Source organism: Saccoglossus kowalevskii, chromosome 5 (assembly GCF_978046115.1).
Source record: "Saccoglossus kowalevskii chromosome 5, keSacKowa6.1, whole genome shotgun sequence".
NCBI classification, from domain to species: domain Eukaryota; kingdom Metazoa; phylum Hemichordata; class Enteropneusta; family Harrimaniidae; genus Saccoglossus; species Saccoglossus kowalevskii.
The window spans coordinates 6,423,867-6,439,619 of record NC_140645.1 but is presented as its reverse complement, the minus strand read 5'-3'; the positions used below and the strand labels follow the sequence as shown (position 1 = coordinate 6,439,619).

At 35.1% G+C, this 15,753-nt stretch overlaps 1 protein-coding gene across 9 annotated transcripts in view; it reads right to left on the bottom strand.

Moving 5' to 3' along the window:
* The window catches only part of LOC102803116 (neural cell adhesion molecule 2-like), a 101,166-nt gene that overhangs the window by 22,360 nt on the left and 63,053 nt on the right, over nucleotides 1-15,753 (bottom strand). For 8 of the 9 annotated variants that reach the window (XM_085499086.1, XM_085499089.1, XM_085499091.1 and 5 more), the window contains exons 5-13: nucleotides 12,433-12,483; nucleotides 9,455-9,592; nucleotides 9,176-9,328; nucleotides 8,329-8,591; nucleotides 6,316-6,472; nucleotides 5,601-5,785; nucleotides 5,262-5,358; nucleotides 3,542-3,709; nucleotides 2,580-2,702 (exon numbers count right to left, since the gene is read on the bottom strand). In XM_085499086.1, coding sequence (XP_085355212.1) covers nucleotides 2,580-2,702; nucleotides 3,542-3,709; nucleotides 5,262-5,358; nucleotides 5,601-5,785; nucleotides 6,316-6,472; nucleotides 8,329-8,591; nucleotides 9,176-9,328; nucleotides 9,455-9,592; nucleotides 12,433-12,483 — 1,335 coding nt within the window. The remainder of the gene's footprint in view (nucleotides 1-2,579; nucleotides 2,703-3,541; nucleotides 3,710-5,261; nucleotides 5,359-5,600; nucleotides 5,786-6,315; nucleotides 6,473-8,328; nucleotides 8,592-9,175; nucleotides 9,329-9,454; nucleotides 9,593-12,432; nucleotides 12,484-15,753) is intronic. The other variant, XM_085499088.1, reaches the window with a different exon arrangement.

Below are 15,753 nucleotides of genomic sequence, written 5' to 3'. Positions count from 1 at the left end.
ATCTTTCCGGACGCCTAAAATAGTCTATTTAAGCACTGTCCCTCAACACGGACGGTGATTTAAATTTTTATTCAAGAGCGTGTTTATTGTCACAAGCGTGAATGGGTAAGCTTCGTTTGGACAAAGAGCTGCTATCACTGTAAACAATATTAAATTATTCTTCTGATGCTCAGTTCATCTTTTGAAAACAACTATTTTTTGACTTGAAAAAAAAAATCATGCCATTTTCCCATCAAAATCCAAGCCAAAATATCGTACTACAACATCGGCAAATCTCTTCCGCGTTGCGTTCAACCTATTTAAATGAGCTATGGTGATTTGAACACATGGGCATCCTTCAGCATTTTGATTGGTTAATTAGCGATTTGACCTATTAGCTCAACTCATGCAAAAGAAACATGGCGGATACCCATACAGCATCGAACGTTTATATGCGATCGGAATCATTTGCTTACGATGAAACTAAGTGAATTTTATTTGAATTTCATAACAATTCAACGAATTTATTTTTTGTGCATTATTATAATCACTACTGAATAATATTCAACAATTGTGAGACGCAGCATGACCGGATTGCGCAACCATAATCATTTGCTACTACTACTGAGTACTACGCAATGCAGTTGTGTTCGTTTTTATTTGAAACTTCGTTGAGAATATACTTTCGTTACCAATAAAATAAAAACAAATGTATTTGAAAAATGACACTGGGCGATATTGTAATGAAATTGCAGGCGGTCTACTTTTTAATTCAACAAGAATTATTAATTATTATTGTTAACTCTGCAATAGTTTCTTTCGTCTTAGGTGGCCCAACTGACGGTGTTGAAAGTCTGCGTAGTTAGATACTTCAATGATGAAAATGGAAGTCCCCAAAAAATATTTGATGATTATTTTTTGAAATTCTGAGCCCAAAATAAGTGCCCACCAGCCGTGAAATCCCCAGGGAGATTTTCGGATGGCTAATTTACGACGGCATATAAAGAAAGTATTATTATGGATATCTCGCGTATATTGCCGATGTTTTATACTGTTTGTAGTTTGAATATGAAAGTGGTTGTTGATGCCCCTCCTATTATTCGACGTCGTTGACAATGCGATAACAATGCCACTCGCACTGTGCACATTTTAGCACTAGATCTAGTGCCATTTTAGCACTAGATCTAGTACTTTTTCGGATTAGTGCTACTAGCACTAACCACTCGCACTACGCCCATTTCGACACATTTACATACATGCAATGTGACATACCGGTAGTAAACATCTGTTTAGAATGGCAAGGTGTTATAGCGTGGTAATGAGTGTTGTGTGTTTATATTTTCATAACTGTTTTCACAATGTGACATACTGGTAGTAAACATCTGTTTAGAATGGCAAGGTGTTATAGCGTGGTAATGAGTGTTGTGTATTTATATTTTCATAACTGTTTTCACAATGTGACATACAGGTAGTAAACATCTGTTTAGAATGACAAGGTGTTATAGCGTGGTAATGAGTGTTGTGTATTTATATTTTCATAACTGTTTTCACAATGTGACATACCGGTAGTAAACATCTGTTTAGAATGGCAAGGTGTTATAGCGTGGTAATGAGTGTTGTGTATTTATATTTTCATAACTGTTTTCACAGTGTGACATACCGGTAGTAAACATCTGTTTAGAATGGCAAGGTGTTATAGCGTGGTAATGAGTGTTGTGTGTTTATATTTTCGTAACTGTTTTCACAATGTGACATACCGGTAGTAAACATCTGTTTAGAATGGCAAGGTGTTATAGCGTGGTAATGAGTGTTGAGAATTTATATTTTCATAACTGTTTTCACAGTGTGACGTACCGGTAGTAAACATCTGTTTAGAATGGCAAGGTGTTATAGCGTGGTAATGAGTGTTGTGTGTTTATATTTTCATAACTGTTTTCACAATGTGACATACCGGTAGTAAACATCTGTTTAGAATGGCAAGGTGTTATAGCGTGGTAATGAGTGTTGTGTATTTATATTTTCATAACTGTTTTCACAGTGTGACATACCGGTAGTAAACATCTGTTTAGAATGGCAAGGTGTTATAGCATGGTAATGAGTGTTGTATGTTTATATTTTCATAACTGTTTTCACAATGTGACATACCGGTAGTAAACATCTGTTTAGAATGGCAAGGTGTTATAGCATGGTAATGAGTGTTGTATGTTTATATTTTCATAACTGTTTTCACAATGTGACATACCGGTAGTAAACATCTGTTTAGAATGGCAAGGTGTTATAGCATGGTAATGAGTGTTGTATGTTTATATTTTCATAACTGTTTTCACAATGTGACATACCGGTAGTAAACATCTGTTTAGAATGGCAAGGTGTTATAGCATGGTAATGAGTGTTGTATGTTTATATTTTCATAACTGTATCTTTCATCTCATGCGACTACACTAATGTAAGTTACATCTCATTGCTATTCAAATTAAATGCTTCAATTTAATTTCACTCATCCACCATTACTTCTTGTTACACAAGTACTGATCTCCACAAAACAGTCATTTAAAATTTATGCTGCTTTCTGAATTGCAGAAACAAATATAGTGACATACGGTAATCCAGTGTTTCAAATATTATGGCTTCAGAGAAAAGACTGTAACCGACAGGATTATGACAAGACACCATGACTTGGTATGCAGTGTTTACTTTCAGTCCCTTCACATCAATGGTTTCACCTGAAAAAAAAAAAAAAAATCATTTTGGTAATTTAAAAGGCACTAACTTTAAAAAAAATTCACATATGAAATCAATGTGAATCGTCAAGCTTTGGATACTGATACATAATGACATACCAGTACAAACTCCTACCCCCCCCCCATGTCATTATTTGCTGGTATTTTTTTAATTCAATAAAAGTTTTTTCGATAACGGTAACTCCATAAAAAGAATTACATAGATATATGCAGCTGCCTGGAACTTATATTACAACTACTAAAAGTTACAAAGTAATAATATGATGGATACTGGTCTGTTTTCTGCAATGGACTTCAAGTTTACGTGATTCAGGAAAACTGGGTATGTGATTTGATCTCCTTCATCTCCGTGGTATAAATATACCTTTTTTCTGGAAAAGCAGATGGTTGTATAACACTGGTAGAGAGATGTCACCAAGTATAATTTCATCAATTGTTGGCTGTCTACACAATCCCACATCTTTTTTTATATCACACCAACTTCTATATTCCCCACTCTGCCGAGTCCTCTCATTATATTCAAACAACCATTGTCTAATGGTGTAGTCTTCTGATGTATTAGATTTCTTTTTTTCCTTTACATATTTCACTACTAGTGTTTATCCCTACATGTCCAGTCTTGTTAGCATTTCATTAACATTGTCTTTTCATTTTTCTTTCATTACAAGATTTGATACCAGATGAAGCTCTGACTTCAGAAATGTAACAACACAAATCTTAAAACAACAAGACTTTGTGATATGAATTTTTCCCAAGTTTATGTTACTTGTATGTTTCGCCAAATACAGTAGGAAGTAGCTTTCGGAATACTAGGTACTCACCTTTCACAAAAAATTGGTTTTCAATTTTTCCAAATTCTCCTTGGCGCACACCAACTTTATATCCATCTATGGGCCATCCTCCTGTATTCTCTGGATCCATCACACGCAGTATTATACTGTCTGGGAATATCTCTTGACTCTCCACTTTTTTGGGAACGTCAGGCACAACTAAAAGACACAATGTGTTGTGAGTTTAATAACTGCAACGCTTTGGAGAATGCAGAATATTATCTCATAAAATACTGGTGAACTAGATGTGTCACACACTAAGGTGGAAGCCACCTTTCTATCAGAACTGAAATCAAGTTAGCAAGCAAGTGCCAACCAACTTGACATGTGTAAAGATGTATAATACTAAATGAGGAAGGTGAAACTGACTAAACTCAACAACCATAATACAATAATATAATCATAATAGGAGTGTCATTGATTGTTGATGTACCGTTAAAGTCCTATTATAAACCGCGATTTATATTACAATGTATCAATTTAAAAATAGGGATCAAAAGCTCAAGTTCGGGGTGCGGTTTCTATTACGTACATATTGCAATCACTAAATGGGCGTGGTCATTTTTTGTCCACAACACATGCACAAAACAAACAATACACCGTACAATCTCTTGAATAGGCGTCGGGGAAGAGTGAAAGGCCTTATTTTGGTTCTAAAATAGGCGTTACGAAATGTTGAAAAATTACAGTCAATCAAAAAAAAATTCCACATGATACAAAAAATACTCAGTATTTTTAATGTAATATGCATTTATTTTTTTAATTTTCTTGGTAACGAAAAGTATATTCTAACAGAAGTTTCAAATAAAAACACGAATGCACTGCTTAGTAGCAAATGATCACATGTAGCTCGATCGGGCCATGCAACTTACTTGTTTTCGAAGTGTTGATATTGGTGATTATTATTTAGTAGTGATTACAATAACGCACGAAAAATAAATTCGTTGAATTGTTATAAAATGCAAGTAAAATTCAACTTAGTTTCCTCGTAAGCGAATGATTTCAGTCACATGTAAACAGCCGATACGATATCCGCCATGCTTTTGAATGCTCACGTGACGTATTATTGACCGGATAGGTCAAGTCGCTAATTAACCAATCAAAATGCTGGATTGTGCCCACGTGTCTAAATTACATCGCTCATTTAAATATGTTAATGACAGTTCAGCGACCTCATGGTGAACGCAACACGGAAGAGATTTACCGATAATGTAGTGCGATCTTTTGCCTTTGATTTCCATGGGAAAACGGCATGATTTTATTTTTAAATCAAGAAATTATTTGTTTTCGAAAGATAAATTATTCTTCAATGCTCAGTTTAACACTTTTACGGTGATAAAAGCTCATTGTCTAAAACTTACGAAACACAGACGTATTCAGAAAGAGTATTGACAGAGGTTGCCGCCAGAACAAAAGCAGTTTCATTGCCTGTCTGACATCTTATCACCGCTGAACAATAAATAGGTGTGAATATTTTTAGGCATGTTGTCGAAACAAATGAATAGGATTAGGAACAATGCCGTTTTGGAACAGCTGGTTGAAACAATGAAGTCAGTCACGGTCTTGTTGAATTGGGGTGCGGTTAGTAATAGGTACTTTTCATGTTTTCAATTTATGTTGAGAACTCTTTAACCCCGAAGCCGGAATTGGGGGTGCGGTTACTATTACATATACGGTTTATATTAGGACTTTAATGGTAGATGTTACTTACAAGTTTCTTCCAGTGTCACCACATAGCGGACATATCCCAGTCTGTTCTCTGCAGAGCATCTATAGTCTCCAAAGTCGTTGAATCGATCAGGTATAATCTAACAAAAGATATGGTACAATTTTCATTAATTAAAGACCAACTCTAAGTTGTACAATACAAATTTTGACCACTCTAAGATTTGAACTTTAAGAATACATTGAATGAAATTGTCATTACACCCAAAAACTCTGCTTTTGGTGTATTTTGATAATTATTCCCACATTACCAAGGTCATAATTACTAACAAACAAACATAAGTATGCCAAGTACCAGGATGTGAAACTGATTGTGAATACTTACAAAAAGTGATGTTTCAAACTGAGAGCTATAAACTCTATGGTCAGTTCTGTTCAACGGCCAAGGATTCCTATCCCATTTGTACTCTGCCGTTGGATTCGACATAATAACACATGTTATGTTGGTAGGATTGCGACGCCACGATTTCTGGACACTAAGAGTTTTTGTTTCTTCAATCACTGGTTCATCTGTAATTGTACACAAAATTTTTTAAATACAGCTGCATTTCAAGCTTATTAAGGCCAGACTTTTTATTTCTTGTTTCTCGAGTTGTTATAAGGCAATTTTTTTGAGGAGGGCATAAAAAAAATAAAATTAATTCTTTTTTCCCCATTAGATTTGTGTGATTCTCAAAGAATTGTAAGTGAGATTATTGATCGGAGAGAAGAAATGAAATAAAATTTTATTCCATGTATAACCTTGTTTCTCATCTGTGCAAGTGTGTGTATTTTGATCATGATACTCCCACGAAAATGCAACTTGGGGTTGTTATGCGGCTGGCAGAAAAAAAATGAAGATAAAAATATTTTTTTTAGCAATTTTTTGCACTTACAAGTGAGAAATTACGCTGAAATAAAATTTTATTTTTATTTCATTTTTGGCTCCTGTTCATTCGGCGGGTTCGTGAAACAAGGGATAATAAAAGTCTGGCCTAAATACTATCTATAAACTATATGTAAATTCTACGGAGTATAGTTCTGCTCTTATCGTTACTTACAATATACATCTAGAAGTGAATCTCTTTCATCTGTTCCAGCAACATTCTCTGCCTCACAGGTATACACACCAATATCAAATCTATTCAAATTATTTATGGTCAAGACCAACTCTTGATCCTGACTATTAAAATTCACGTTGATTCGGTTGTCATCCGGCTGCAAAAAACAACATTATTAATTATCATTATACATCTGTCATGTAACGTTACAGTGTGCCGTCCGTAACTTTGCATTGCACTGGGTATTTTCATCCTACCATATAAGAAAATGCAAATTCCAAATATGGAATGATTACGCACGTAAGCGTTTTCTAATAAAAAACAAACACAGACCTGACACAAAGAAGTTCACTAAATCTGTTCTAAAAGTTTTGGATTTCGGCATCCCATGATGTACCCTCGAAAGGAAAGGGTGCATAATAATAACTAAAGGTTAATACGAGGATACCTCAAAGTATGTACTCGGAAAGTACGCTGTCGGTCGATACTCCCACTGTACAGTCTTTGTGCAATACTTTTCGGCATCCTCATAATAACCTTATATTATTATTATTTGATTCAGGGCTTAAACTTAACAGAAGCATCAAATATAATTAATTGTCTTGATGCTCAATGAATCTGCCTTTAAATACTTTGAAAGATAAAGATATTTCAGAATGTTTCTATGAGTATATCTCAAGACAAATTAATCAAATTTGGCCTTGAAAGAGGATCAAAGACAATTGCCTTGATACCCAACAAGTTTAATATTGTTTTAATGAGCTAATTTAAATACAACAGTCATCATTACTATGTTAACAGGACATTGAAGCTGAACTACTGCTCCTCCGACCTATTAACAGGAGCTTATCTTCAATGTGTTTACACAGTCTAACGAGAGCCAAAATCTGCCAGAGTTCAAATCAGTTCAGAGTGCCCTCAAATAATTAGTAATTATAGCAATAATAATAATAACTTTATTGCATCCTTAGAAGTACAAATGTTCTATTGGTTTACAGCAATAAATATATAAGTGATTAAAATAATAAATAAGTATGATAACGTAAAAAATAGAAAAAATAATAGTAATGGTAATGATTTCTTTGGGGAATAAAATACTGGAAATAAAATCATTTCTATCTGTTTGATATCGTGAGCAAACTAAAAGAAAGTGTAATTCGTCTTCAACTTCCTGTAATGGGCATTGTTTACAAATTCTATTTTCTAATGGGGTTTTTGGATTGGTATGTCTTTTTCAATGGCTAGATTGTGACTACTTGTCCTGAATCTAGCCATTGATATTCTTTGATAATTATCCAAAACATTAATGTAATTTTCCAGATTGTAATTCATTTTAAATTTAATGTATGTTCTCAGTTTTGTTTCTTCATTTGTCATATTCTCTCTCAAGTATGCTATGTATTGTTGTTTAATAGTGCTGCTAATTTCCTTAATATTTTGATGTGATAGCTGTGATGTTTTAGAGAGGTCTGCATCTTTCAAGATATTTTTGACTCATGTTTCCCATTGTGCTTTTGACAAAGTCTGATCGCTTAACGCCATCTTTGTATAATTATGTTGTGACTTGTCTGTGACACGGGACCAAAACTTAATCATATTGATTTTCACTTCAGTTATCAATGGAAATGCTCCAATTTCACCCGCCATGTATTTACTAGTATTAAGCCCAAGTAGTTGTTTAATGAATTTTAGATGCACTTTTTCTGTTTTAGTTTTGTTCCAGTTAAAGTTACTCATATTTTCCATTCCCTAAATTTCAGATCCATACAGTAAAATTGGTTTGATACATATATTAAACTGATGAATGCATGTTTTACAGTCTGTTTCTTTTGGTAAAGACTGCTTTAGTGCATACATGGCTTTGATTGCTTTATCTGCTAGGTTACCTCTAGCTTCTGTAAATTTACCATTTGATTATTCCAAGATAATTATAGGAGTTGACACAGCAAAGTTAAAACAATTGGTATAAACGCTTGTATAAACGCTGAATGAAAATATAAACGCTGCCCTTACCTGTTCCCCTAGTTCGTAGTATTTTATCCCTCTTTTCCATCGAAGCGTTGGGAATGGAGTACCACGTATTACCATACACGTAAACGAAACAAAATCATCTTCATCTCTCGTCTCGTTTTGCGATGGTCCAAGCACAGGAATAACATTGACAGTAAGATGAGCACTATCTGTAACAAACGCCACTCTGTTTTCAGCCCGGCAATCATATTTACCACCATCAGATTCTTCCAAGTTCTGTATCGACAACGTCCGTCCATTTTCACCTAGGCAAGCAACAAAGACAACGTCGATTAATAATGCTGCCCTTTTTTAAAAAAAAACAGAAATCAGAAAGTGACAGGTTTTAGCATCTGACTCCTGTCATATACACATTTTTTAAATTAGACCCCCAAATAATTTACAGAAATTTTTCAAATAAAGATACTAAGAGGTTATTACAAAGATACCACAAAGTATTCACAAAGACAGTACAGTAGGAGTATCAACAGACGCGCAATGGAGGTGCACACTTTGCAGTTTCCTCAACCTTATTTATTATACATCTTTTCCTCTCAAGGATCATGGGAATGCTGAAATCCAAAAACTTTAGAACAGATTTTGCGAACTTCTTTTAGTGGGGTCTGGTAATCGTTCCATATTTAGAATTCACATGTATGAAAATATCCAGTGCAATATCACAAAATTATGGCAAGATTGTAACTTATGGCGTTGCGGTGACAGATATATAATAAAAAATTAATAGTAAGTTAGTAAAAAAACTTATTTTTGCAGCAAGGTTAGAGTAATCTACACATGAATCACTATATTTTCTGAAAAGTATAGCGCCATCTATGTCAGTTTGGCTCACCTATTTGATACTTGATGGGATTTTCTACAGGCGTATCATGGAAATACCAGACGACAACAGGAAGGGGGTCACCATCAGCGTGACATGTAAATCGTGCAGATTTTCCCTCATCCCCAGTCGTGTTTTGAGGTCCCTGTGTGATGACTGGAGGAACTGGAAAATAAAAATAAATCAATTGGACACTGTTTTTTGTATTTTTATCTGGAAAAAAAACTAATGAGGTAAAGTAAAATCATGACATTGCAGAAACACTCAATATTCTTATTCTCTAACCCTTACCCAAGACGTCCACAAATATTTCCACTTTCCTGGTATATCCCAACGTTGGCATTCGTGCACGACATGTGTAAGTGCCTTCGTCAGTCAAGGCAACATCAGTGATCCCAAGACCAGTCCCAGCCTTAGGAACGTATCTCGCTGCGACAGAAAGGGAATAAAACATTAAATCCATAAAAACAAAAACAAAAAGGGTTTCAATCTGTTTGCCTGGAATTCATTTTATATACTATTTGCATTTTGACTGATATCTAATAGTAAAAATATACAGAAAAGGATTTTCAATATTTTGTTGATTTCATGCGACCTTGAAAAATGCAAAAATAAATTCCAAGCACCTAGAGTACACAACAATTTATATGAGCAAGAGAATAGCATGTATCAACCGTGTTCAATCATTTTTTTTTTTATTTCTAATTGACATGCTAAAAAGTATGTATTACCCTCAAAATGCTTAAAGTAAATTCATTTAGCAGCCATTAAGGTTTTAATGCATTAATCCATTGTCACTACATTCTATTAGGTAATGAACACAATAAAACATTACACGCAAAGATGACGGCGGATGGCGACAGTTCCACTCAGGAGACATGAATGAATAAACAGGCGCACAGCTAATGTAATGTCTTCATTTAGAGGGTTGGGGAGATCTGAATGCGATTTTATATACATACATGTATGGATGTTTTTTAATGTTTGTTCGGTATGTTCTATTGTGTGCAAATTTCATTTAGAGGTGGGGGTGAGTGTTATTTTAATTATCCACAGCCCCTTATGAAGGATTGTGTATTTATTTAAGAATAATTTACAGACTAAATTTTGAATATATAGTCAGTTTTACTATTCATACAGGACATACCAGTATATGATAGAGTAACACAAGTTTTAACAGTGCATAACATTTCAGGACAGTCTAGTCCTTGACTTTCCAGATAGTGAAATTAAGAGTATTCTATTATAACATCATCAATCAACACATATTTAAAGCCAAATAACTGCAGATTCCTTTTGTAGAAGGAGACAATAGTTTGGCATCCAAATGTTAAAACATTTAGTACACATTGTATATACATATATACATTAAGGTGAAAATTATCCTTTCAATACCAATACTCTCTTTATTTTTTATAAATATCATAAATTTTACAATATAACTTTTGGGTGATGAAATGAAAATGGAATACAGTGGCCCCTCGCTAAGTCGCGGGTGTTGGGATCCAAGCAAAAACCGCGACTTATCGAGGGCCGCGACTTACCGAGGGACGTCGTGAAAGAGGGAGGTCGTGCATTTAAAAACATATAAAAAGCACATATAAACCCTCGGTTTAGTTAATTGATGTATCATCACATGTGTCAGGCAGTATTCGAATAAAATCATGATTATGTTTGCTGTAAACATTGCGTTGATTATTTTGTTTGGGTCTGATATTATGTGGGCCGCTTGCTGTTGCTTGCGACTTCGACGGTAACAGCTTCCAAAATAAACCAGTTTCATCGCAATTATAAACATGTTCGTCAAAATAACCACCTTCATAGATAATTTCTCTCAGTTTTTCGGGAAAAGTTCCGACAGCGTCAATGTTCCCAGATCGAGCTTCGTCTTGGATTGAGACTGCGTGTGTCGATAGCGTGTCTTCTGAGTTGTATGCTTTGCATTGGGTGATGGGACCAGATAGTGGAGTTCCGGCAGACCGTTCTTAAAGAAACGTAAACAGCTTTATCGGTGTCATCATTGTCGGACACTTTCGCTTGTTTTTCTGTTCAGTCCCGCCTCTTGGTCAACTTTGAAAACAAATTTACTTTTCATTTTTTACCCACCCACGAATAGTGGGCTCAACCACGTGCAACCCTTAACTTGGTTTGACACGGTCGATCGCCGTGAGTTTATGGCGTACGAACAGGCTGTATACATGTAGCTTTCGCTTTGACATGCTGCTCAATTGAGAAATAGAGATCAGAATTCTATGAATTCAACTCATTGTAGCGAGTTTTTGTAAAGGTATACCAAAATGGGACCGGCCAAGAAGTACGTACGGTCACTACTCGACACCCCTGTTGACACCTTGAGTAAGGCTGCCGTCACCCATTGCGTCTCAGCAATTGACGGACAGTAGGTGTTAAGTTGTCTCTTTAACGGTTAGTTAAAAATACTATGCCACGAAACATTAGTCTTTGTACTTCAAAACTGCTGTCAAAACACAATAGAAATTTTGGGAGCCATCCAAGTACCCGCGACTTAGCCGAATCGCGACTTACCGAGGCGCGACTTAGCGAGGGGCCACTGTATTTTCAAATGATGGGATTACAAAGAATCTTCATTTATTTGCAATTGAAAGTTTAATACAAATATTTATAAAGATGACCAGAATGTTGTGTCAAGATACAAATTTTGTGTTTGGGAGAGAGGCTAACCGATATCATTACATCTTATTTTCTTGTAATTGTTTATTCTTTATGAGTAAGTCTTATATAACATACACCAATTCATTTATTTCAGTCTCCATAGAAACTGACTTGCACCATTCAGCATCTATCAATATGGCCACTGCTATGAATTCAAAGCAAAACTAGAATGAGTCGTAACAAACAGCGCTATATAGCAATGAAAGCTCAATCTAGCAATAAAGAAGTTAGTCAGCACAATTATTTCAACTACTTGTTTCATATCACGCATAACAGCAAGGTCAAGATGCCCGAGTTTTAGTTACTAGTAACCATGTGAGTAAAATAAAAGGAAGATCACATAGTCTATTATTAACAATACAATAACACGTATAGCATGCTTAAATCAAACAGTTTCACCACCATCCACTGAGTTCATGACCTACAAGACCTACCACATCAGAAAAAACAGCTGCAAACTGCAGGTTTTCAATAAAGCAATATTAAAATTTACAAGAAACCATCAACTCTGTTTAGCATTTATTTATGATGTACTGGTATGGCAATGAAAAAGTGAAAATGTTGACATGCTAACATACTTGAAGGATCATCTGTAGTTTGCGGCTCCTCGTTCATCGGTGTGAAGCGACCTTCGAGTTGAGGCAGAGAGTGAAATTGAAATGAGAGGATGTGAAATGTTAGTTTAAGTGAGTGGAAGACGATAGAAACAGGTGTTGTCTCAGGAATCTGAGAGGTTAATAAAGTTGATAACTTATTATTAATTTCGTAAGACAAATTTTCATCAATTTCATCAGTCAAGAAAAATAGTTTCACTCAACAAGATAAGGGAATCACAGTGACTTTCGTGATATGCATACAGGCTTAACCTAAATCTTCAAATTGTGAAATTTTTTCGGGAAACAAATCTTTAACATTAAACATTGCCAGTTTAGAACAAAACAAATTCAAATTGCCTGGCCAATTCTATACACTGATAGCTATCAATAAAATATTAACTTTATTAACCTAAGAGGTACTTTTGTGTTTTTGAACAGTGACAGGAAATAAATGAAAGTTGACATGAATGAACATACAATAACACTTCTCATAACAGCCAATATTTAGGTCACATTTTGATATTTACATATTTACAATCTAAATAAAATAGAATTACAGAATTTTTGGCAGCTTTGTTGATTTTGATTATTCTCATAATTATTAGCGGCCAAGCAGGTACCAATAAATTGGTTTATGAGGATAACAGTTTCAGTACCTGCTGTTAACCTTTTCACCACCAGTTCCCTCTTTTCATCACAATTCACAAAATAGTCCGTTTATAGATTGGGACAAAAATAGCAAAATTTGTTTTGTCAGTTGGCTCCAAAGTTAGGGTTTATTTCCAGAAATATTGAAGAAAATACAAAAAAAAAAAAAGTGCAAAAAAATTGTGGTGAGAAAGTCTGGTGGTGAAAAGGTTGAGAAATATTAGTTAATTTCAAGAAACAGAGAGGCAGTAATGGTGAATATTGTGAGAAATTTAAATAGCTTGGTATATTCAAAGAAGAGCAGAATAAATCTATATAACTCCATAAGACATCACATAAACAAACATAGAATCGAAATAAAGAAAATACATCATACTGTATAGGCAGTTTGGGAGTTGAGGTGCTAGATTAATAAAATATAACTTAGTCCATAGAGAAGAAAACCAAGAAAATGATTAGTTATATTATTATTACTACATATACCATATTTACTCTATTGGAAGTACATTTTCAATAGAAGTGAACACAAACTAAAAACTACATTCACTGGATCATTAATATAAAACTTATTTTGTTCAAGTACATGTACTACTAATAGAGCAAATACAGTAATACTGCTACTGCTAACAAAAAAAATCGGGAAAGTATGAAGTATGTGGAAAATTGTTGGGAGAAAGTAAAATCAGATTTCATCAGTGAATCAACATTGGTGAAAACTGCCTGACTTGTCAAAATGTGGAGTGCAAATTGTCCTAAATTCAGCAATTTGGGGAAAGTAGATGAATTAATAACATGTACCAGCCTTCATTAACATACATTAGCCATATTTTGTGCAAACTCACGAGGGCAGTCAACCACGTGTGTACAGTACAGTTCTCGCGGAAGCTTTGGCTTTTGTGGCATCATTGTCGCATACGCATGGCTTCATTGTCGCCTCAGCATCGCATCATTGTGGCATCAGCTTCGCGTCATTGAAAATTGAAGCTGTGTTCGCCTCACTTATTTTGTGACATCATCGTGGCCTCAGCTTCACAGTCTCATGGCATCAACATGGCATCAGCTTCAAAGTATTGTGACATGAGTATGACCTCATTATTTTCACATGGAAAGGCAGTAGAGAAAAACAAATGTACAGAAGTTCGATATGTAATCGATTTGAAATTCAAAGCAGTAAGGGGTATAAAATAATATGACCAAGAGTAAAATGACATTTTAAAAAGATATCTTGTTTAATTATTTAATGTTGCGAGTATTGGGTACCAAAAACTATGTGAAGTACATTGCAATCTGCAAGGTGACGAGAGTCATATTGACTGCAAGGAAAGACGTGACAAATTTAAATCACACGATGCAATCGTCGTTCGGAAACAACACAATTTGCTATACGAAATGAAACTGTTCTTGTTATAAAATTACCTTATTTTCGTTCATTTTATTTGCTGGGAAGAGAACAGATTCAGATTCCTCATTTTGGTGGTACTTTTCTGTGTTTTGTTTAGTTTTAGCCGAGTCCGATCCCATGCCCGGACTACTAATACATGCAAAACACATGAACGCCGCCCGACGTTGTCGCCTGCCATCTTGATACAAAGTTCCAAAACAAGTGCGTACATTTCCAACTATGATTGGATGGTTGTGGTGGCGTCGGTCTGGTAAAATTTTACATCCAAATTAAGTCACGATCAGTGACCTGAGCTCGATCTATACGTACTTTAAAAGTATTCTCACAAAAAAAATATTTTCTAATAAAAACGAGCCACAGGCCTGGTAAAAAATCGAATAGCACTTGAAGTGCAGAAATAATTTATTGGGCTTCAGAAAAAAAGTGTTCATTTAGTTGTAGCCGTAAATATTTGGTGACCAGTCGATGAACAATTTGAAACTCGTTGTACACACGAAAGTCCTTCGATACTGAATATCATCGACCCCAATCTGGTTTACCTTATTTCCCAACTGATTTGTATCTCAGCCCAGTTTTCCTTTTTTCTTTTTTTGAACTGAGGTCAAATCCCAGTCGTTTGTCAAAATATACCGATGTTTTTCAGTGAATGATTGTAAAGCCTGTCACAGCACAGTGAATCGACGCCGGAGATTGGACAGTACGACGACCCTTCAATTAGCGTCAAATATGCTTTGTTACAACATCATTGATTTGCTGAAAGTTACCTGATCGGAGCACGACCTGGGTCACAGAACCATATTTGTCTGTATTATCAACGGGACTTTGCGAGAGAACCACACCCACATTTTCAACCATTTTTAGTGCGGAAGTTGCCAACAAATGTCGATAAACTCGTGAATTTTATGGATTTGAATAAAACAAGTCATTGTCAATGACACGTCCCCGTTCCGTTCATATTTGAGTGACATATACATTCAAAGCAGATCATGACCGAAATGCACCTGCATATGTACAACACATTGTGCTAAATCTGAACAAAATCCATCCATGCATGACTGAGATCCAGTTCTGGAATTGTGAAAATATGTGATTTTGATTCATTTTCGGCCTTAAAATGGCCATCATTCCGCTATTGTTAAGCAGATCATGAAACAAATGCACATATCTATTTGTGACATGATGTACCATGTGTGTGTGAAGTTTGAACTTGATCAATCCAGACATGTCTTGGATACGGATCCAGAACTGAATTC